The sequence below is a fragment of the Clarias gariepinus genome, chromosome 14 (assembly GCF_024256425.1).
Source record: "Clarias gariepinus isolate MV-2021 ecotype Netherlands chromosome 14, CGAR_prim_01v2, whole genome shotgun sequence".
NCBI lineage: Eukaryota > Metazoa > Chordata > Actinopteri > Siluriformes > Clariidae > Clarias > Clarias gariepinus.
The window spans coordinates 8,377,237-8,401,131 of NC_071113.1; the positions used below are offsets into that span (position 1 = coordinate 8,377,237).

At 37.8% G+C, this 23,895-nt stretch overlaps 2 protein-coding genes across 2 annotated transcripts; one reads left to right on the plus strand and one right to left on the minus strand.

Moving 5' to 3' along the window:
• The first annotated feature begins 470 nt into the window (after nucleotides 1-470).
• si:ch211-131k2.2 (protachykinin-1) lies at nucleotides 471-2,324 on the plus strand. The gene is made up of 6 exons (XM_053511725.1): nucleotides 471-772; nucleotides 1,075-1,171; nucleotides 1,291-1,320; nucleotides 1,462-1,512; nucleotides 2,036-2,098; nucleotides 2,198-2,324. Exons 1-6 carry the CDS (start codon nucleotides 659-661, stop codon nucleotides 2,233-2,235), a joined length of 393 nt encoding a protein of 130 aa, XP_053367700.1. The 5' UTR covers nucleotides 471-658; the 3' UTR covers nucleotides 2,236-2,324.
• Nucleotides 2,325-2,448: 124 nt separating this feature from the next.
• kat7b (K(lysine) acetyltransferase 7b) lies at nucleotides 2,449-22,455 on the minus strand. Its single transcript, XM_053511722.1, has 14 exons — nucleotides 22,255-22,455; nucleotides 16,416-16,563; nucleotides 12,827-13,072; nucleotides 12,618-12,700; nucleotides 11,758-11,841; nucleotides 11,328-11,426; nucleotides 11,128-11,238; nucleotides 8,430-8,621; nucleotides 6,449-6,538; nucleotides 6,180-6,320; nucleotides 5,507-5,600; nucleotides 5,039-5,185; nucleotides 4,808-4,914; nucleotides 2,449-3,259 (listed from the first exon to the last, which is right to left on the minus strand). Exons 1-14 carry the CDS (start codon nucleotides 22,267-22,269, stop codon nucleotides 3,158-3,160), a joined length of 1,659 nt encoding a protein of 552 aa, XP_053367697.1. The 5' UTR covers nucleotides 22,270-22,455; the 3' UTR covers nucleotides 2,449-3,157.
• Between the last annotated feature and the right edge of the window lie 1,440 nt (nucleotides 22,456-23,895).

Sequence of the window (23,895 nt, forward strand, 5' to 3'; positions counted from 1 at the left end):
GGTATATTAAATAACAAAACTACTATATTATGTCTGCATACTTATTTTCCTTTACTTTAAGAATGTAAAACATTAAAAATCTATAAAATACTGTAAGTATCTCAAATGTACATCATTTTATTAGTTGTATGTTTATTGCATTACATGGACATTTTTAATGCACTGTGAATGTGCAGACAAAAAAGTTTTATTGTTTATTTGCTTTATGGATGTCAAATTTGCCTAAAGGAACAATCCCAATCAATAGATTATTCAGGTTATTATGTCTAATTGCAGGAGAGAAAAAAAAGAGCTGATGCAAAACTTGCCATGAGGGTTTGAGCCACTTCATTTAAGAGGTATTTCTATTAAAGAGATTCACATTATGGCAAAGGGGTAGGAGGGTAGGTAAAAAGGGTCATTTTGGTCCGGTACCCAGTACTGTAGAGGGGAGGGGGTTGGCAGTCGTATGTGTATAAATGCACCAAGCACTATGTGAAGGACCAGAGAAAGACTGCAGACTTCACCACATCCTCCCAAAAAAGAAACACGACCTGAAAGAACAATCCACTGGCACATCGGCTGATTAAAAATAAATAAAATTTGTATTTTTCATTTTATTAGTTTACTGAATAATTGTTTACTAAAAAGTCTTTTTTTTTGCCTCTCTTTTTTGATAATGGAAATTTGGAGACTCCTTGCTGTAATCATCTTCATCAGTGTCCTTGCATGCAGTGCTCAAGGAATGTCCTTTACACTTAATAAGGAACACTGGATTTCAAAAAACTGGGAGGTATGTACGGCTCTATAAATGAATATTTCTTACATAAGTAAGCCCAGCTATCAGAGTATATAGATTCATAAATTGCAATTCATATTTTGCAGCCTATTTCTAATATTATGTCTATTAATAATTGAAGAACAGACATTTTTGTATTAGATTAAAATGAAAATAAAAAATTCTGAATTCAATATTTGTTATATATTTTTAAAATAGCAAACACATTTTCTAGCTGTGCCTTTCATACCAACAAACGCGACAGAAAAAAATTTCTTTATTTTACTTAACAACCTTATGTTTTAATGTTTTACTAGGATAAACCTTTGGTGGACTCTTTAGCAAGTGAAGTGGCAAGTATAATCAAGAGATCCAAAGCATACCAGTTCTATGGTCTAATGGGAAAACGTGATGGTGAGATTTCTTTTTGATAGTACATGTCAATGTCTTTGATTAAAATTAATTTTTCACATAGTGTTGTAGATGTATTGTATTAAAAACGGCACACTAATTCATATCTCATTGTTCTATAGATCTTCCGCGCACGAAACAGGGTCAGAAAAGTGAGTAGTGAAAGACTAAAATCTTAGACATATTGGTTATTAAAACCTCTCTTATCACCAAACTGATAATATTCATCAAAGACTAATATATTTATCAAGAATATAGATTTATTTTCTGTTTGTGCTTTGTTCTCTTTGCAGGAAATAAAGGAGAGAAGTTTGTTGGACTAATGGGGAGATCATTAAGAGGAGGTAAATTCTAATACACTATATTTTTGTATCAATATTGCTGTTGATGTAGTGGTGCAAGGCTCGCTCAGTACATCATTCATTCTTGGCATTAATTAATACAACTGTCATTCATCTGGAAACACCAACATTATCTGTGGCACATGAGTGACTGTAATGCTTAGCAAACATGTTCACACTGAAAGAGTAATTGCTAACCTTTGTAAACATGCTCAGAGTTAACGCGGAGCATCAGTCGAGCATCATGCACTCTTTCCACCTTTGCAGGAATGCAAATTGTGTAAATTGCTGAGCAGACATGTTTCTAGTCATTTTAATGCACATTCCTAAAAAAAAAAAAAAAAAAAAATTAACAAATAGATTTCCACTTCAGTAAACATCACTATTTGGTGTTTTTCTTGAAACAAGGCAAAAAATTTGCAGTGTGATATAAAATTCCAACTCTCCAATGTAACTCATTAGATCTGTAAGATAAACTTCAGTTACCCCACCCGACTGTTAAGTTAATGACATTTCTTTTTTGCAGACACTTTCACAAGAATAATTCCAGCCGAGACGAGTACAACTATGCAATCCGACACACAATCAGGTGCTGCATTTTAGATCACACTCCCTGTACTACTGTATGAAGAAATGATTTCCATCGTCTTAATAAAGCTTGATATCTTTGTTTTCTTCTTCTTAACAGATTCCCAAGAGAAATGGGACAAAACTGAATATTACTGATGGTCCAGATTCTGTGCGAGAACGTGGTTATATTTAAAAGGAACAATAAGCATTCCTTTAATGTGAAAATTAAGCCTGGAAATTTTAAATAAACTCTTATTACTTGTTGCACACAAAAAAAGTATATGAACACGTATATAAAGATTTATATAAAACAAACTACAAGTATTAAAAATGTGCACATTTCATTTTCTTTTATTTGTGATCTGAAAAAAACAAAAAAAACATCAAGGAACAAAAAACAGTGACCTCACAGAGAAGGTAAAGGTGAAATACTGTGTGTGCTGATTATACTATACCGAATTGACACCACTCCGAGTATTATACTCGATGCGGAAAACATGTGTCGGATTCCTGTGGTGGGAGTCGCCCGTCACACGGAGCTGTCAGTAGTCTGTGTCATCCCTAATATAAAAGCACTTGATTGAAATATTCAGCTAATTACCAAGTCCATCATCAGTTAGACTGCTGGGTGTGAGAGCTGCATATATGCTTTGTAGTGACGCCTACACTTTGAAACTGAATGGCCCAACCCAATTCCTATCACGTAAAGTTTAGTTTCATCAGATCTGATCCGGTTAATCAAGGCCAGTGAGAATTCGGTAACATCTGAATATTAAGGTGTGTTGGAATTGAGAAACTATTCTTTTTAAAGAACTGGGTGTATCTTCTTTACATCGATGTCCAAAAGTCATCCTTTGAAACGCGAAACGTGATGAAATGTGCTTAAAAGAGAAGATCTGAAAATAATTACAATTGCACAAGAACAAAAAATAAAAATAAAATAAAAAAATACAGAGAGAGAAGTAGAATGGCCACACAGAGACCAAAATAACAATGAACATTGTAAATTCATTGGAAACGACGCTGACGTATGGCAAAGGCTGCAATAGGAGAAAAAAACTGTATTCTGTGGGTCTTTCTAGGTTCCTTTGGGGGGGGTCCATTTCAGAGAACCTGGATCTATGGTCTTGTTGCTGGTCCCTCGTTTGGTCTCTTTTGCTTTCCAATCATCAATCAGATCCTGTGATGACAGACGTCGAGGAACAGTTAATCATATAGTACAGATGGGATAAAAAAAAAAAAAAAAAACTATATGACTAGACTGGATGATATAACAACGTTATTAATGTGACAAGTGATGATGCTTGTATAATAAGCTTCTGTCTGAAGGAAGATAGATTACGTGTAGATTCCAGCTAGTAAAACTTTTAAATCCTGGAACAAGCCAGACTCTTTACTTTAAAGCCACTTTCTGGAAATCCTGAAACATTACGAGTATTTTAATTATAATTAAATAGGATAAAAAATTTGATCTCACAGTAAATCTCATCAAATAACTAACTTGCCATATTTGGCTCAGTAAGAGCTCTACAATACATTTCTACTTAAAATATGACTGACAGCAATCCAGGAGCAATCCCAATCAAGTCAAATAGATTACTCAAAACATGAATAGTATTCTGGCAGTCGTACGTGTATAAATGCACCAAGCACTATGTGAAGGACCAGAGAAAGACTGCAGACTTCACCACATCCTCCCAAAAAAGAAAAAGGCGTGAAAGAACAATCCACTGGCACGGCGACGGATTAAAAATAAATACAATATTTATTTTTCATTTTATTAGTTTATTGATTAATTGTTAATCATATTTTTTTGCCTCTCTTTTTTGATAATGGAAATTTGGAGACTCCTTGCTGTAATAATTTTCATCAGTGTCCTTGCATGCAGTGTTTAAGGAATGTCCTTTACACTTAATAAGGAACACTGGATTTTAAAGAACTGGGAGGGATGTACGGCTCTATGAATGAATATTTCTTACATTAGAAATTCCAGGTATCATCGTATATAGAATATAGATTATATAGATTATATTTTATTTCTGAAGATCTCATCAAAATCTCATCAAATAACTAACTTGCCAGATTTGGCTTCGTAAGAGCTCTACAATACATTTCTACTTAAAATTTGACTGACAGCAATATGATATACATTACATACAAAAAAAAAACATAACATATTCCTGTGTAACCAGAAAAACATGTTTTAAATGTTTTGTTTATTCTGTAAACTGCACAAGTACAGGACACGTTGACTCCACTTTGTAGTTGTCTCCAACACAGTTTCATCTGACATGACACACTGAACCGTCAAGGTAATTATTTAATGTCTGAGCGCAAGAGGAACAGGAGCATTGTTTGTGTTAATCATGGATGATGACTGGATCATAGACAGAACGTTATTTTATATATTTAAAAAAAAATAATAATAAATACATTTTGTGAACCTGGCAATAGATATTTTTCCCCAAATACTAGAACAAATACTTTAAATCCTTTTCAAACTAAGTGTGAGAACTTTATAATACTATGGTGACAGTGTGCAACAATACACTAACATTAAGAGCTGGGTGGCCCTTCTGCTACAGCACTGGCTTATTCAGCTTTCACTTTTTATTATGTCACAGTACATGCTGCATTATTTTGTCTAATTGGTCAGAATGTCTTGCACACAGGTTGATGGTGCAGTGTGCTTGCAACTATATTTACAATTTGTGTTTTGTTCTGTTACCTGTCTCTTTAACACCAAGTGTTTCCCCTTCCAGTACTTCAGCATCTGCAGTGACTGCAACGTGCTGACGATATCCACCGGGTTCACAGCCGTCTCCTGGCTGATCTCTAAACAAAATCAAATTGCACAAAACTTGTGTTATAACTATTTACAACGCACTCTATGTAAAGCGCATGCCTCTTTACTTTTAGTACTCTTTAGATTCACTTTAGACGACTGTCCTGCACTTACCCTTGATGGAGATCTCTTTGCCCTGGAAGTTGTACATGTAGCGCAGCAGGACTTCCTTCCAGTAGCTGCGGTAGCTGATGAGCCCCAGGTCAGAAAGAGGCCTTTCAGGAGATCCCACCTTCTCCTCCACCTTGGACAGCAAATAACCTACAGCAAATGCAAAGGAGGCGGGGTTAGAAAAGACAGACATGCTAAAAAGTTTTAGAACCACATATCAATTATCAAGTTACAACCATCTCGCTTTTTTTTTTTAATCTAAAAAATGTTCTATTAGGAGGAGATAAAAAAAAAAAAGCCTGTCATAGGAGGGAGACTGAGTCAATATGACTAATACATTAGTGAAACTGATTATCAGAATAAACAAAAATGAATCTTCCTAAGGAAGCACAAACACAAGGACACCATCTGCTATTCAGTTCTCAGCGGTATACAGTGCTGTGTCACATAATGCTGTTTATGAACACTCACTAAAATCAATCAGCATCTTGCCATAGCCCTGCCTCATGTACTGTGGCATGGTGAGAATGCAGGACACGTTGTAGTTCAGAAACGAATTTTTCTCCTGCAAAAAACAAAAACAAACAAACCAGGATTAGCAAAACTCTTTCTATCAGTTACAGTAAAACCTTGGTCTGCGAGTGCTTTGCAAGACGAGCAAAAGAGTTAGAAAAAATTTAACTCGATAAGCAATCGAGGTCCTGATATACGAGTATCGTAGTATGTATACGCTTTGTCTGCCGTGATCACAATTGAGCCAATGGCCATTCTCTCTCGCGCACGCTGTGGGATTTTGGGTGATCGTCTCCCATGTTTAGTCTCAGTGCGCTTCTCTCATATAGTAAACACCCGTGCGTGTGTACTATTTACTATAATAAGTGTTAATTTTATTTATTTTTACTTCGTATTAATTATTTTTATAAAAATATTTTTGGGTTGTGGAACGATTCATCCTAGTTTCTATTATTTTTCATGAAATTACAAGCACGCTACCAGAACAAATTATAATCACAATCCAAAGTTTAATTGTATTTATAAATTGTGTGGCAAAAACAAAACAAAAAAAAAACAGCACCACTAAAGCGAGTACAATATGTGTAAGCAGTGTCAGAGAAAACAGAACTAACCACTGGTCCCTCCATACCTTTGAGAAATATCCCACGAGATGGCAGCCCGTGTTGTCCGCCTCGGTCATGACATAAAAAAGAAACGGCTCAACGTCATAGTACAGTGTCTTGTGGTCTAAAAACAGCTTAGCCAGCAAACACAGATTCTGGCAGTAGATCTACAGAGAGAAAGATGAAAGGTCCTTTTGTTAAGGCATGTGTTTGGTCTCCAATAAAAAATAAATAAATAAATAATTCGCACAGCGACACAACACACATGTGATGCTTGTAAACGATCGGCTAGTACCTTGTTTTTTTTCCCGTCTACCTCGAACACGGAGATGGCTCCTTTTCGGTAAACCTCATCCCCTGGGGGGTGTTTCCATACACACTTTGCCTGTGGTGTTCAACTCCATATTAGAAGCAAGAAAGAATCAAACTGCTGCCTAAGCATTATGCATAGCGTAATAATAGAGAAAGGTAGAACTCTGAAATGCTGAACAGGTATCAGGTTGGATTCAATGTGGCATGGCTCGACTTGCCGTCCCTTAGGGCCGCGAGGACTGCACCCTGTTGAATGGCACTGACTATTATACTCAACAGGCTAAAGACCAAGCACTACACTTACTTAGGAACTCTAAACATTAAGCGATCTTAAAGAGAGAAAAAAAACTAATAAACATAGTAATGACATATTAGGGCTGTGCAAAAATATCGATACATCTAACTATCGCGATAATTTCTTTTACGATAGTGTATCGATAGTCAAACCTCATGTATCGATACTACACTTAAGTTTCTAATAGTTTGGAGGCAAGAGAGTTTTTGGTCTAACAGTTTGGTGACAATGAATACCTCATATTAGAGCATTATGTTCCAGTTTTATGTTTACTTGATGAACTTAAATTTTTTTGCTTAAATTTATTTTAGTTTTATAAATTGTTTATTTAATTTATATGTAACTTTAGTGGCATATACATTTTAGTTGAATGTTTAAGTGTTAAGTGTTTTATAACAATATGGACTTCAATCACACTGTGCCGTTCTAATGAATTGGAATGGATGGAAAATAAATTGGAATTGGAATTTTTATTCGTCTGCCTACTTTATCAAGTTGTCAATATAATGTGACACACATACTAATACAAACTATTGCAATATATCACAATATGTATTGTATCGCAATATATCGTGATTTATCGTTTCGTGACCCATGTATCGTGATACGTATCGTATCGTATCGTGAGGCCCTTGCCAATACACAGCCCTATGACATATAGAATAATATAATATTACAGTAAATCCTTGCACATGCATATTTGATTATTATTTCAAGTGTATTCTTAGGTCCTAACTAGGGCTGTGCGATATGGATAAAAGAAGCCCATCACGATTTTCTTGAACAATATTGCGAGCTCGATTATTTTTATCACGATTTTGACACATACAGTGTGTGTGTGTGTGTGTGTTTTAGGGCTGTGTTTTAGCTGTAGCTGACTTTAAGTAGCAAAAAAAAACTAAGGCACACTGTTATGCGCTAAAATGCCTTCCTGCCACAGATTATAAAAATATATGTTTATAAATGATAAATATATAAATTATATATTTTTTCATATACAACATGTATATTTTTATATTGCTCATTTTATAATAAAAATGTTTTGTAATTTTTCATCATAAACAGTATTTATTTAGTGTAAACATTTATGTATTACATGACAAACCCCTGCAAAATAAATGTGCCACAAAATAAACATTATATGAGAATTTGTATTACTTGTCTTATTAAGTATTCGTTTGTCACGTGCCTGGGGGCAATTATAATAGTAATAATATATTTGATAATAATATAATTTTTTGATTGTGGTGTCCTAATATATTTAATAGAGATTATGTAGGGGGGCATTTTTAGATTTAGAAATCGTGCATATTCAAATTGCGATTTCGATACGATTTCAATTAATCACACAGCCATAGTCCTAACACATATTTCATCTAGATTTAGACATCTTCAAAAGTGCTATTGAGATTAACAATTAAATAATTAATAATTGAAATTATTGAGAATAACATGGTTCTTAAGAGTGCCACCACAATGCTCGCAGAATCTCATGTGTCTTTATTATTATTATTAATTAACACTGTTTAATAGAGAGATTAATACAAGGCAAAAGACGATTCTCTTTAAAAATAAAAGGCTATAGCAAAAGAAAAAATACATAAGTCACTTATTAAATCACAGTTTGATTGAAAAGAAATGACATTTTACAAAGCCTGAGATTATGTACCATGTGTCTGCGCAGGATGGTCTGGCTCTTCATGTACTTCAGGCAGAATTCACAGACGTAGAGGCGGCCGAGCCGGGCGTACTCTTCTGGGTACGGCGAGTGGTACCAGGTGTCCAGCTCGTAGCGGCCGAACAGGATGGTTTTTATCATGTTACTGCCTTCGGTAATTTGCCCTTGCATACGCAGCTTCTCCTGAGCAAATCCAACACACGGGGGGAAATATATTTAGAAATATCTCTTTATTTATAAAAATAAAATTTTCCTCTTTTCTTCCACTAAACAAATGTTTTTTCTTTCTTTCATTGAACTACTCTAGTCTACTCTGCTGCTACAAACCAATATTACATACAACTCACTTAAAGTTTAATTAATTAACATATGCATCCGTCCATTTCACCTTATTCTACTTCTTTCTTCTAACTTTAATTTGTTTTGGATATTAAACAGTACCTTTTTATTCAAAGTTTATATATCATATATATCTATATACACTCAACAAAAATATAAACGCAACACCTTTGTTTCTGCTCCGATTTTTCATGAGATGGACTTAAAGATCTAAAATTCATTCCAGATACACAATATTAATACATAATATGCTTTATTGGGGGTCTGGGGACTCAGAACCATTCAGTATCTGGTGTGACCACCATTTGCCTCATGCAGTGCAACACATCATCTTCGCATAGAGTTTATCAGATTGTCAATTGTGGCCTGTGGAATGTTGGTCCGCTCCTCTTCAATGGCTGTGCGAAGTTGTTGGATATTAGTGGGAACTGGTACACGCTGTCGTATACGCCGGTCAAGCACATCCCAAACATGCTTAACGGGTGACATGTCCAGATCCCTGCAACATGGGGCCGTGCATTATCTTGCTGAAACATGAGGTGATGTTCATGGATGTGTGGCACAACAATGGGCCTCAGGATCTCATCACGGTATCTCTGTGCTTCCAAAATGCCATCAATAAAATGTACCTGTGTTTTTCGTCCATAACAGATGCCTGCCCATACCATAACCCCACCACCACCATGGGCCACTCGATCCACAACATTGACATCAGCAAAGCGCTCACCCACACGACGCCACACACGCTGTCTGCCATCTGCCCTGAAAAATGTAAACCGAGATTCATCCGTGAAGAGAACACCTCTCCAACGTGCCAGATGCCATCGAATGTGAGCATTTGCACACTCAAGTCTGTTACAGCGACGAGCTGGAGTCAGGTCAAGACCCCGATGGGGACGACGAGCATGCAGTTGAGCTTCCCTGAGACGGTTTCTGACAGTTTGTGCAGAAATTGTTTGGTTATGCAAACCAATTGTTTCAGCAGCTGTCTGAGTGGCTGGTCTCAGACGATCTTGGAGGTGAACCTGCTGGATGTGAAGGTCCTGGGCTGGTGTGGTTACACGTGGTCTGCGGTTGTGAGGCTGGTTGGATGTACTGCCATATTCTCTGAAGCGCCTTTGGAGACGGCTTATGGTGGAGAAATGAACATTCAATGCACGAGCAACAGATCTGATTGACATTCCTGCTGTCAGCATGCCAATTGCACGCTCCCTCAATGCTTGTGGCATCTGTGGCATTTTGCTGTGAGACAAAATTGCACATTCCAGGGTGGCCTTTTATTGTGGGCAGTATAAGGTACACCTGTGCACTACTCATGATGTCAGATCAGCATCTTGATGTGGCACACCTGTAAGGTGGGATGGATTATCTCAGCAAAGCAGAAGTGCTCACTATCACACATTTAGACTGATTTGTGAACAATATTAGAGAGAAATGATAATATTGTGTATCTGGAACGAATTTTAGAATTTTAGAACGAAGTCCATCTCATGAAAAATCGGAGCAGAAACAAAGGTGTTGCGTTTATATTTTTGTTGAGTGTATATGTATAAGTTTACAGATATCTTATACAGATGTTTATTCAAGCTTTTTGCACTTACAAACTAATTCTTTTTATCATCATTTCAACCTGTTTATATTTAATTTGGTATTTGCACTGATTTTTTTTTACTACTCTGCGGGCCCCATGGGGTTAAATAATTTTTTTTTAATCGAATAGAATTTTAGCATATTATGACTTAAAGCTTTTCCTATTTTACTTGGTGTATGAATTCCAAAAAGGTCTTCAGGATTTTCTAGATCAGTAAACACTTTAGGATTTTCAGCTCACATTGTTCAATAGCAACAATCAAAACACCAGAGGAAAGTTTTAAACAGGAACTTCTTACTGTGCATGAAACCCTAAATGTTTTAAAGTTTCACCTGGAAACCAGATCATGATTCAGCTTTAACATGCAACCTAATAAATGTCACAGTTCATTCTTAAGGACGCACGTACGATACACAACGCGCGGGAATAATGCTGCTTAAGCAGCCACTTCAAGCCATGCCTCAAACATCATCCATTCCCCCTCTGCTTCAGGATGTCACACGTTTCATAACGTCATTTTATTTCTTGAAGCCGGATGCAACAATCAAAATAGATGCGCCCTTTCGAACACACCTCCCGACCTTTTTCAAGAGGTGTGTCAAGAACTGTATGTTCAGGCTTTCCACCAGTCAGGTAAGTCAGTGCAAAGAATAATCTTTTTTCTTTTTAGGCACTCACGTTACAGACGTAATAAACTGTTCTTAAGCTCAAGAGGTCTAGGAGGGCCTACTATAACAACATTCGAAGAGATGGTCTTACCAGATCCTCAGACGCTCTCGCTTGGGCTTTTCTGAAAAGCTCGAGATCATATTCGCTCGTGATGTTCTCCAAGAGAGGCTCTCTTGCTGTTCCGTGGGTCTGCCGATGCTCCTGATGAGAAAAAGAGGACAGATTTAATACGGCAGCCGCGGCCGTGTAGCACAAACACCAAGGCTCAACAAACTAAAGATGCTGCATACCATGTACTTTTCTTTCTGCTCCTTTGACAATCCGGAATCCTTCTTTTTCCTTAATTCTTGCACTTTTTCCTTATATTTTACTTGCCTTGCGGTAGGAGCCTGCGGAAATAATATACAATCATTCTTAAACTTAAGCAGTTCCTGTGTAACAGACGTGACCTCAGTAAATAAGGTGAAAAACAGCTCTGATAACACAAACAACTTTTCATGTTTGCCAGAACGAGACAGTCGAGTTTCACCCCCTAGTGGTACTTCTATCATGTTTACATTTTGCTCACAGAGTCACTGGGTACAGGAGAGAGAGAGAGAGAGAGAGAGACCGTTTCTGATGGTGTTTACGCCCCCTGTCTTATATGAGGAGCTGCCCGTGTGCACTTGTTCAACAAAAACAAAGAAATAATGGAAAAGTTGAACTTAAACCATCATGTACCTGGTGACGTGTAGCATGTCTGTTGTCCTCGTTTTGAGTTTGACTTTTTTCCTCTTCTTCTTTTTCCCGCTCAGTAGCTTTCACCTTAACACACACACAAAAAAAATACAAGTGTTAAACTTACACCAGCCAAGATATAAATTAAAGAACATTAAAATGTACGATACAAAAAATAGGGATGAAATCAGCAGTCACCTTCTGATATGCAATTATCATGATACTACTGTGCTGATTTGATTAAAACTGCGGTTCTATCATGAAGAATCACAAGCATTATTACATTTTCCTCTGATTTTGTTACAATTTTAAAAAAGTTTACAGATTAATTAAATGTAGCCTGTTCCTTCTCAACAAACTAAGCGAGTAATGCACTCTTACTACATAAAATGAAAATGTGTACTGTAAATAGTTCTGAGTACGCAACCTGTAAGATTATAAAGAAACGGTGACGTTTTACCTCCGCAATTACCTCCAGGGTGTCAAAACCTAACTTAAAGGTGAGTGTGCAGGATTTCTAACTCGTTCGATTCAGAATGTTTTACAGTTAGCGATTTTGGATAATGTAAAGCCATGAAAATGCGTTTCTGTTGTGTCATTTGATTCGAGAATCGTTTATATCTGAGGCTGATCAGTGGCGAATCAAACTGAAAACCAGCCGACTCTGGTGACTGGCTGATCGACTGGTTCATCTCTACTATAAATGTCAAAAAAAATAATCAATCGGTTTTAAAGTCAGCAGTTCTTGGCGTCAGTGTGGTCATAAATAAAACGGCAAACAGAAGAATCGTGATTTATAACTAAACCGCTTCTCCATCTTTAATCAAAAACATAAAAAAAAAAAAACAACAACGCTATCAAACCTTGCACTCTTCAGCTGACAGGTTGTGATAAAGAGGACAGCCGGATATGGAGAAGTGTCTTTCATGTTTTCCAGTTAAATGTCCTGTTAAAGGAGAGAAAGAACAAAAAACAAGCTGTGATAAAGTCTGCATCATTCTTTATTAGGAAAAATGATGAAAATAATTAGGGACAATAGTAATGCAGTGTTTTTCATAACAGGTTTACACACCGAGGGAGTTGCATCCAGGTGTGGGACACTTCATGTTAAAGTTGTAGCTCTCGTGGAAGCGCCTGCGCTTTGGCCGATGAGAGGGATCGCTGCCTGAGTCTTTCTGGTCCTTGGCTGCCCCTTCGTCGTGGGACGCATTGGGACTGGAGATGTCGATGTCCGACTCGGACGAGGGAGCATTGCCTGTGGGAGTCCTGGGTGGCGACTCGTCTCGCTCTGCTACCTGCTTCAAGTCTGCTGGTACGTCTAAAGTGAGAAGTAAAACAGATTACGTATAATGGACTGTGTGTGTGTGTGTGTGTGTGTATGTGTGAAAAATCGCTGCAAGGCATGTACAAGTTTATTTTTCTAAATTGTTACTAAAGAAAACAAAAAACACACACAGACAGACAGGCCTGTCAACTTCTGCCTAAGCATTTTGGCGACTGGTTCATTTCAATGTTTATTATTTTAACTAGTCCAACTATTTCAAAACTACAAAACCACCTCTAGACTGTTTTAATAATGCGACACGGTCATATTAACACCTGAAACTTCAAGGAAGGGGATTTCAGTTTGCACCCATCACTGGAATGAAGATGGGTAGGAAGTACCCTAGTTTTATTTTCAACTTTCTGTTTTTATGTAGAAAAACGTTCTCTTCATTATGATTGCAATCAAAAGGAACGAACAGTGCTTCTCTTTCGGAAAACAAAAACAATACAGAAAAAAAATTGATCTTAAGGTAATCAACATGGCGTCTATAAGGCGCGTGCTGTTCTAGAACAATAAATTACCGGCGGCTCTGTGTGATGTGGCCCAAATCAAAGCAGACTTACTGTTTCCACCATTACTGTAAATTTCGCCACAAGAGGTTTTTTTTTTTGTTAAGTGGTGAAAGACGTGATTATTGTTGCAGAACATCTGTGACCCCGAAGTAATTGTGTTATATCATGGCATGGCTGAATTCTCAAGTCTGATTGATCAGAAAGTATCGACAGGGTAAAAATACCCTGGGATTATAAGGATTGTAAGGAGTGTTAATAGAACTAACTTTCCTTAAAGATAATCATCATACACAACTTTAAATGTAACGATAAAGAAGTATTAAGAATGATTTGTTGGATTAATATAAACCTGATTCGCTTTAAAGTCTTACATTACAGTGAAACCTGCTGTTACAGAAAACTAATCAAACTTTGACCAGATCTGAGAATTTAATAGGTCAGTCAGTCAGTTAACTCTTTCCTCTCTAAAGATTTCTATATATTTTCTTATACTTTGTATACTATTTATACTGAATTATATCAAACAGGGGTGTTTCTTTCAGGAGGCACAATCACATGAAAAAAGAAGCAAAAAAAAAAGAAAAAGTCCAGGTTGCACTGTCGAAATAGTAAATAGAAGGTCAGACAGATTGGCTTTGAAACAAGAAAAAGTAAAACCTTGTGTGATTCATTAGAAACTAGTTCTGCAAGATTTAATTAAAAAAATAAGTAAATAATTGAAAGTGCAAACAATATATCTCAAAACTATGACAGTTTCTAAAAAAAAAATATATATATTATACACACACAGAGTACTGTGCAAAAGTCTTAGGCAGGCTCCTGGAATTTGCATGAAAATAAAAAGAAGCGAGTGTGACAAAGTTACCAAAAGAACTCATATTCTCCAGCAAGCTCAGTAAAACCTAACAATTGTTTTTTTTATAAGACTGCACAAATCTATGTCTCCTGATCCCAGGAGCGTACATTAGGTTTTTTGTTTCCATCTGAAAACTCGTCTGTCTTGTACTATATTTTTTTTCGTCAAAGCCATGCATATATTCTCTTGTAATGTTATTTATTTATTACTTTTTAAGTTATATATGGACAACTTAATGATTTTGTACATTGTTATGCAGACATGATAAACACATATAACAAAATTGGTACAGCATATAATATTGGTGCCTAAGACTTTTGCACAGTACTATATATATATATATATATATATATATATATATATATATATATATATATATATAAATGCTATAAGTAAAATAAATACATGACTTAAAATAAATTGGATTAAAGTATTTTTGCATCTGTAATTAAATCGGAAATCTTAAAAAGTCTAAACACAACTATTAAAACGTAGCTGCCAGACACAAATGTATACGAGAATCAATCTAAGAAAGAGTCGCCAAGCGAGACTTGTATAAAATAGGCAATTGCCCCCTCTGCTGACAAAGTATGGAATAGGTGAGGGAGAGATTGACGTCTATTTACTTCTGTTATTCTCACAATACATACACGATATTGTTAAAAACACAGTGGAACCTCGGTTCACAACCTTAAATCGTTCCCAAGTAACCTGATTGTTTGTGCACAGAATCATTTTTTTTCTTATACGAATACATGTAAATAGAAAGAATCCGTTCTCTGTCACTATGAACTATATTTAACTTTGGAGGTATTTTGTTTATACCAAAAAAAAAGAAAAGAAAAAATGAAATAAATAAATAAATAAAGGGAGACTCGATGACGTGAAGATGCGTGTTAATAGGTGCCAGGGGTAGCTCAGTGGTTAAGTCATTGGACTACAGTTCGGAAGATCCCAGGTTCAAACCCCACAACCACCAAGTTGCCACTGTTGGGCCCTTGAGCAAGGCCCTTAACCCCTTAACTGCTCAGATGTGTAATAAGATAAAAATGTAAGTCGCTCTGCCAAATGCCTAAATGTAGATGTTAGAAAGGAGACACACCTTCCATACTAACAACACTCTGTAATTCTCCTTCAGGAGTATGTGGCAGAAGGTTTCATTTTAAAAAATCTTGTTTTTTCAGTGATGCAAAAAAAAAAAAAAAAAAAAAAAACACGTTATTCATAAGTTATTGCACTCTGTTCACAATAGTTTGGTTCAGATGATACTTCTCAAGGATGGACCCTGCTTAATCAACCAAATCATGTCGGAACGAGTATTGGGTTGTTTTTCAGGAGTCGAGCTTGGCCCCTTACTTTCAGTGGAAGGAACTCTTAATGCTTCAGCATCCCAAGACAATTTCATGCTCAACTTTGTGAGAACAGTTTGAGGATGAATGACCCCTTCCTGTTCGAACATGACTGCGCACCAGCCATCATCACATGAAACCATATGGATTAAGAACTGAATGTTACTCAAGTTCATATGCATGTAAAGCCAGGCGAGCAAATGAGTTTTTTTTGGCAATATAGTTTGGTGAACTTTTCCTTAAGTTTGATTTTTGAACTTTTCATTAAGTTTGAAGTTTGATCTCACGTAATGTATGTCTTCAACGTAAAGCAGTTTTATCATGGCCTGTACAAGAAGGAAACGTGTTTTGCTTTTGTTAAATCATGTTATTCGACAGCGCGCTAACGATTTAATACCTGCGAATAACAGATATTAAATAACAGACTGAGTTAAGCCTGGTTCACTGATGTGCGTCGATTTTTTCAAAATCTCTAACACTCCTGTTTTGTTTTGAGAACCAGTTTGTATGGATAAACAGACTGATTAATGGCTAAATTCTAAAGCCTTGGGCACATAGTTCCACTCTGGCGCCGTTTGCTGCTTTTACACTGTTCTTTCTAGCGGTTGTAACTTTACCTTGTGAGCTCTGACTGAGGCGGACAGAAGCTCTAGTTAGCCGTGCGTTACTTCGTGGATTTGCGTCACTGTGCGAGCTGTCGGTCTTCTCGTGCTCTGTGGAGTCATCCGAGTCTGCGGTCCCGTCTGAACTGCTCCCTGCGGCTCTCTGCAAGCAAACGAAGAACAAGAACAACTTTACTCGCTCACAGTGACTCACAAGACCTTGAGTTAGAATAAGGACGATGTTAAACCATTCATTCTCTCGCAAGCTAGTGTCTTCTTGTGCCAGTCCCAAGTCTGGATAAATGCAAAGAGTTGTGTCAGGAAGGGCATCCAACGTAAAAAACGCTTGCCAAATCAATGATGCGAATCAAAAATTTTATTTCCATACCGGATCGGTCGAGGGACGGGTTAACAACGACCGTCACCGGTGCTGTTGACCTACAGGGTGCTAGTGGAAATTGGGCTACTGTTGGTCGAAAAAGGAGGGGAGGAAGGCGTGTTCGAAAGCAGAGAGAGAAAAGAAAAGGCAAGAGTTTAGGAGTCACAGTAGGGACTATGACAGGGAAGGCAAGAGAGTTGGTTGAAATGATGCAGAGAAGGAAGGTGGATATACTGTGCATCCAAGAGACCAGGTGGAAAGGTAGCAAGGTCAGAAGCTTAGGATCAGGGTTCAAATTGTTTTACCATGGTGTGGATAGGAAAAGAAATGGAGTAGGAGTTATTCTGAAAGAGGAGTTTGTAAGGAATGTTCTAGAGGTGAAGAGAGTATCATATAGGGTGATGTGTCTGAAGCTGGAAATTGAAGGGATAATGTTCAATGTTATTAGTGGTTATGCCCCACAGGTAGGATGCGAGTTAGAAGAGAAGGAGAAATTCTGGAGTGAGTTAGATGAAGTGATGCAGATCATCCCCAGAGGTGAGAGAGTGGTGATCGGTGCAGACTTCAATGAACATGTTGGGGAGGGGAACATAGGTGATGAAAATGTGATGGGCAGGTTTGGTCTTCAGGACAGGAATGTAGAAGGACAGATGGTGGTGGACTTTGCAAAGAGGATGGAAATGGCAGTAGTAAATACTTTTCCAGAAGAAGAGGCAGAAACATAGGGTGACATATAAGAGTGGAGGAAGAAGCACTCAGGTGGACTACATCTTGTGTCGACGTTGTAATCTGAAAGAGATCAGTGACTGCAAAGTGTTGGTAGGGGAGAGTGTAGCCAGACAACACAGAATGATGGTGTGTAAAATAACCCTGGTGGTGAGGAAGGTGAAGAAGACAAAGGCAGAGCAGAGGACAAAGTGGTGGAAGCTGAAAAAGGAAAAATGTTGTGTAGTCTTCAGGAAGGAGTTGAGACAGGTTATGGGTGGTCAGGAGGTGCTTCCAGTTGACTGGACAACTACAGCTAAGATGATCAGGGAGACAGGTAGGAGGGTACTTGGTGTTTCATCAGGAAGGGGAAAAGTGGACCAGGAGACTTGGTGGTGGAATGAGAAAGTCCAGGAGCGTATACAGGGAAAGAGGCTAGCTAAGAAGAAGTGGGACACTGAGAGGACTGAAGAGAGTAGACAGGAGTACAGGGAGATGCAGCATAAGGTGAAGGTAGAGGTGGCAAAGGCCAAACAAAGAGCATATGAGGACTTGTATGCTGGGCTGGACAGTAAGGAGGGTGAGGTGGATTTGTACAGGTTGGCGAGGGAGAGAGATAGAGACGGGAAAAATGTGCAGCAGGTTAGAGTGATTAAAGATAGAGATGGAAATTCACTGACAGATGCCAGGAGGGTGATGGGAAGATGAAAGGAGTACTTTAAGGAGTTGATGAATGAGAAAAACGAAAGAGAACAAAGAGTAGAAAAGGGTGACTGTTGTGGAACAGGAAGTAGCAAATATTAGTAAAAGTGAGGTGAGAAGGGCGTTGAAGAGGATGAAGAGTGGAAAGGCTGTTGATCCTGATGACATACTTGTGGAGGTATGGAAATGCTTAGGAGAGGTGGCAGTAGAGTTTCTGACTAGTTTGTTTAACAAGATCTTGGAGAGTGAGAGGATTCCAGAGGAATGGAGAAGAAGTGTATTGGTGCTGATTTTTAAGAACAAGGAAGATGTGCAGAGCTGTGGCAATTACAGAGGCATAAAGCTAATGAGCCAGACAATGAAGCTGTGGGAAAGAGTAGTGAAAGCTAGGTTAAGGTCAGAGGTGAGCATTTGTGAGCAGCAATATGGTTTTATGCCTAGAAAGAATCCCTCAGATGCAGTATTTGCTTTAAGGATGCTGATGGAGAAGTACAGAGATGGTAATAAAGAGTTGCATTGTGTCTTTGTAGATTTAGAGAAAGCGTACGACAGGGTGCCAAGAGAGGAGCTGTGGTGTTGTATGAGGAAGTCTGGAGTGGCAGAGAAGTATGTTAGAGTGATGCAGGACATGTATGAGAGCTGTAGGACAGTGGTAAGATGTGCTGTAGGTGTGACAGAAGAGTTCAAGGTGGAGGTGGGTCTGCATCAAGGATCGGCTCTGAGCCCCTTTTTGCTTGCTCTGGTAATGGACAGGATGACAGATGAGGTAAGACAGGAGTCTCCATGGACTATGATGTTTGCAGATGACATTGTGCTTTGTAGCGAGAGCAGGGAACAGGTGGAGAAAAATCTAGAGAGGTGGAGGTATGCTCTGGAAAGCAAAGGAATGAAGGTTAGCCGCAGCAAGACGGAATACATGTGTGTGAATGAGAGGGACCCAGGAGGATCGGTGAGGCTACAGGGAGCAGAGGTATAGAAGGTGCAGGATTTTAAGTACTTAGGGTCAACGGTCCAGAGCAACGGAGAGTGTGAAAAGGAGGTGAAGAGGCGGGTACAGGCAGGTTGGAATGGGTGGAGAAAAGGGTCAGGTGTGTTGTGCGATAAAAGAGTATCAGCGAAAATGAAAGGAAAGGTGTACAGAACAGTGGTGAGACCAGCAATGCTCTACGGCTTAGAGACAGTGGCACTGAAGAAAAGACAGGAGGCAGAGTTGGAGGTAGCAGAGTTGAAGATGTTGAGGTTCTCTTTGGGAGTGACAAGGATGGATAGGATCGAGAATAGGTTCATCAGAGGGACAACCCATGTTAGATGTTTTGGAGATAAAGTCAGAGAGGCCAGATTGAGGTGGTTTGGACATGTTTAGAGGAGAGATTGTGAATATATCGGTAGAAGGATGCTGAGGTTGGAACTGCCAGGCAGGAGGTCTAGAGGAAGACCAAAGAGGAGATTTATGGATGCAGTGAGAGAGGACATGAAGTTAGTTGGTGTAAGAGTAGAGAATGCAGAGGATAGGGTTAGATGGAGGCAGATGATTCGCTGTGGCGACCCCTAAAAGGGAACAGCCGAAAGACAAAGAAGAAGAACATTCGTTCTCGATAATGATAAATTTACAAATCCTTTTTTAAACTCTTTTTTTTTTCTTATCAGGCTCTAGCAAGACGCACTGACTGATGAGAAAATTTTCTTTCCCTTTTCCTGTGAAGTGAAGACCCGCTGTTTACCTATTCCCTACACAGTAAGCATTTCCCATTAAACTGATCAGCTTCGTTTCCTGCGGTTAGGAATCACACTTAACATGGCTGAACACCCTGTGAAGTGTACTTCAGGCCTATCGGAACGCACCTTATGTCTGATATTTCATGACAAAAGTCAAGAGTAACAATCTCTCTTATCAGCCATGGCTATGAGGATCTGTGGCTAAGACTGGCGCGTGCAACGTGCACACAGACTTCAAAGGAGACCAACTGCACTGATGACGGTGTGTCTAACCAGAGAACTACTTCTATTTGTAGGTAACATTGCTTCCATGTTAAATTTGATCCACAACCTACTTACACCATACTGGTCCCGAGAACACTTTGCCCAGCGGACTAGGGTTACGGTTCCCGAGTGTGGAACGGTTATGTTCTTACTGATCAAAATGTACCGGACTTTGGGGTAAAGTGTTCTCACAATTATCTAATGCTAATAACTTTTAACAAATAAAACTGGGTTGAATTAATAATGGTTCATTTAAAAAGAAATAAATAATGCTAATAATCATAGTAAAATGCTCAGAATTTACATAAATGAAATGGGCAAAGAACATTATATTGTTTTGTTTTTTTATATAAATCATATTTAACGTTATAACTTATAGAATTATGTGAAAATATCAGCAATGTAATTTTCACATAAGGAACACGTGATATATATTATTTTATTGTAGTATTTAATATTATATGTTTTTATCCTAATATAGGTAATTTTTACATATATAAAAATAATATATAAAATAAAATAAAAATTCTTTATTAGCCATGACATTATCTTCACCTGCCTAATATCGAGATATTGAGTAGGTCACCTCTTTGCCACCAAAACAGTGATGCGCTATGTTCTGACACCTTTATAGTGGAACATTTTCGTCATTTCGTCGTTCTCTACACTAGCACTTTCTCTTTGATCGGACTACACGGGCCAGACTTCACTCCCCATGTGTATTAGCCATGGTCATGGGTATAACAACTGGTGACTGGGTCATGGGTGACCAATAAGTTTCCCTACCTTGGAAGGACCCAGTTCCTTTCCTCCTGCCATCACAATTTGCCCATTCTCACATTAGCTACATTTTCAATATCGGCAGAAACAATGTGCAAGCGTAAGGACTTAAGTGACTGTAAGAAGGGCCAGATTTTGATGGCTAGACAACTGGGTCAGAGCAACTCCAGAACTGCAGGTCTTGTGGGATGTTCACAGTCTGCAGTGGACAGGACCGACCAAAAGCGATCCGAGGAAGGAAAACCAATGAACTGACGACAGGGTCATGAGTGGCGAAGGTTTACTGATGCACACGAGGAGTGAAGTCTGGCCAGCGTAGTCTGATCCAACAGAAGCGCTAGTGTAGATCAAATTGGTTAAGGTGACAAAACACACAGTGCATTAATGTTATGGTGGCAAATCTTATTATTATTGCACTTAAGGAAAAGAAATAAAGTATGATGTATATTATACAACATAATACAAATGATATTATTATATTGTTATTATCATCACAATATTATTACAATATAACCAATAGGAATAAACTTAGTATTAAAACTTTATACAAGTTTATCTTTTCCTGAAGTGTGTTTACATTTTTTTGGAGCTAACTCTGTACATAAATAAAATGTTTACATACAGGCAGACAGTTTCTAACTCTCATCATAGTACTAGGAAGGGTAGGTCACGTGACCAATAGCGGATTCGAATCTTTGACCGAGTTCAGGTGAGTCGACTCATTTTCACGCAAACGATTCGGAGTTGGCACACGTTAGCTCATGTGTTAGCCAGCTTACTGAACGTAGCGTTATACCGGTTTCCAGACAAACGCATACACTCTCTAGAAGGGGTTTTTATTTATTGGCGGTATGCGGTTTTGTTTTTCAGAAATATTTATAAAACAGCTAAGTTAGCACAACAATGCTCGTAGATTTTCAGTTAGCTTTAGTGTAACGTTACAGCCAGTGGACGTTTAACACTTCAGCATGTCTATTTACATCCGTCTCACGGTGTTTTTTCGTTATTATTATTGTATCTAAACTATCGAAAACATAATTTATTCGTAATATTCACGTCAAAACCCCGAGCCGAGTTTGAAAAGCCTAACAGGCATCCTGCTAGTACAAAAGAGGAGTCCTGCTATAAAATCCGCGGTTCAATCTCAAATCCATCTCACCAGATACAAAGTGCACTAGATAAACAACCGAGGTATTTAACCAACGCACTAAGTAGTGCACCTATGTAGTGAACACGGATCTTTATGAGGCAACTCCACCCGCGGCTTCGCTAGAAACATTGACCCTTTCGTTACATCTCCATTCTTACCTTTCTTCGAGGCATTATGACAGTAAAGTAATCCCTTTTTCTTCTCAATGGCAAAAAATAACCCTGTCTTTTGTGTTTGTCTTTTTTTTATTTTAAACCGGTTTGCCTTTTTTCATTCAGAGCGCGGACTTTAAAATGGACTAACTGTGTAGTTGAAGCAACAACAGCCTCTATCGCGCGCCACATTCTCTTTTCCGGTTGGAACCAACCAAAACCGGAAATGATGAAGAAAACTGCTGTAAATAATTCCACCAGAAGATGGCGGTGTATACATATGCTATGATTATGTGCCGTCATAATGATTTAAAGCAGCACACTTACTTGTGACTTGTTACTCATTATTACTCTTACTTCATGGTGTAGGTTTCAGAGTCAGTGATATTTAATCATATATATATATATATATATGAGGGCGTTTAAAATACCTGACCCGAGAGCGCAATGTTATATGCTAAAATCAAAATGTTTAGTAAAAATGATGTTATGAACAGTCATGTAGTAGCCAGATAGTGTAGAAGAGAGGTACAACTTAGCTTAAAGAAGGCGGAAGATACTTAGCATTACTAACCTTATTTTATGTCTCTGTATTAATAAGTTAGGCAGAGAGTGATGCCGTACAAAAAGACAGACATGTACACGTGGGCTTCAACCTGAAATAATAACATCACTGATTACGTTAAAACTGATCAGCTTATTTTTAGCTTTAACCTCTTAACTATTTCTACAAACGCTTTACTCGTCAACGACAGGCATAAACGCTAGTACAAAATAAACATGTTAATTAGACACCCAACAAAATGCTAATACTCTGGACCAATTAGGCTTTTGTTTTATTTATAGCTATTTTAATATGATTAAATACAACGGGTGTGTGTATGTCCATGCATGCTTTGTGGGTTTTCTCCGCATACTCCAGTTTCCTCCCACCCACAGTCAGATGTGCTGTCGTCTTCTCCAGGTTTACTCTGAGTTACACTAGATTTCAAAAATCAAATAAATAAATGCAAATGCAAAATGTTAAATATGTAAATAAATAAATATTCTTTCATTGTTCCTGTAAGACTCCCAAGTTGGGTTTTGGAGCATCCAAAAGTTTGGTTGTAATGTACAGTACTGTGCAAAAGTTTGACCTTATCCCTTATTACTTTATATTAAATTAAACTTAATGATGTAGGGTAAATTAAACTATTAATCATGACTACATTAAAAATATACTGTGAGAAAGCCTATCTAGTTGGAAGCAATATATGAAGAAAATTATGGGTGGATCGAACTTTTGCATACTTCTGTTTGTACTAAACTTCCAATTATATTAATTTATTAAGAAATAAAGAGTAAGACATATCATCAATTCTACCTTGGAGAGGCCAATATAGCTAAAAAAGAAATTTAATTTTACCCCACTTGAATATTATAGAAATTTTTATATTCATTAAATATAATTAGGTAAATTTGCTGACAATAGCAGAAAAACATGAAAATGTCCAGAGCAGTGCAATTTTTGCAAACATTTGTTTGTGTGTGGAACCTTAATGCTGCTTAAAAAGGCTGAAGAACATGTGACAACATTTGCACCCATGCTGAGTTTCGAGAAGATTCAACCCCCCTTCCCCACCCCCCACCCCCTTTACACATGGGGGA

Excerpts from the sequence above, each read along its gene's own strand:
- si:ch211-131k2.2 (XM_053511725.1), top strand. The coding sequence starts at position 659 with ATGGAAATTTGGAGACTCCTTGCTGTAATCATCTTCATCAGTGTCCTT. Across the intron at positions 773-1,074 it reads GGATTTCAAAAAACTGGGAG|GATAAACCTTTGGTGGACTC; the intron begins GTATGTACGGCT and ends ATGTTTTACTAG. Across the intron at positions 1,321-1,461 it reads CACGAAACAGGGTCAGAAAA|GAAATAAAGGAGAGAAGTTT; the intron begins GTGAGTAGTGAA and ends TTCTCTTTGCAG.
- kat7b (XM_053511722.1), bottom strand. Across the intron at positions 12,701-12,826 it reads ACCTGGATGCAACTCCCTCG|GACATTTAACTGGAAAACAT; the intron begins GTGTGTAAACCT and ends CTCCTTTAACAG. Across the intron at positions 3,260-4,807 it reads ACTTGGTGTTAAAGAGACAG|GATCTGATTGATGATTGGAA; the intron begins GTAACAGAACAA and ends CTGTCATCACAG.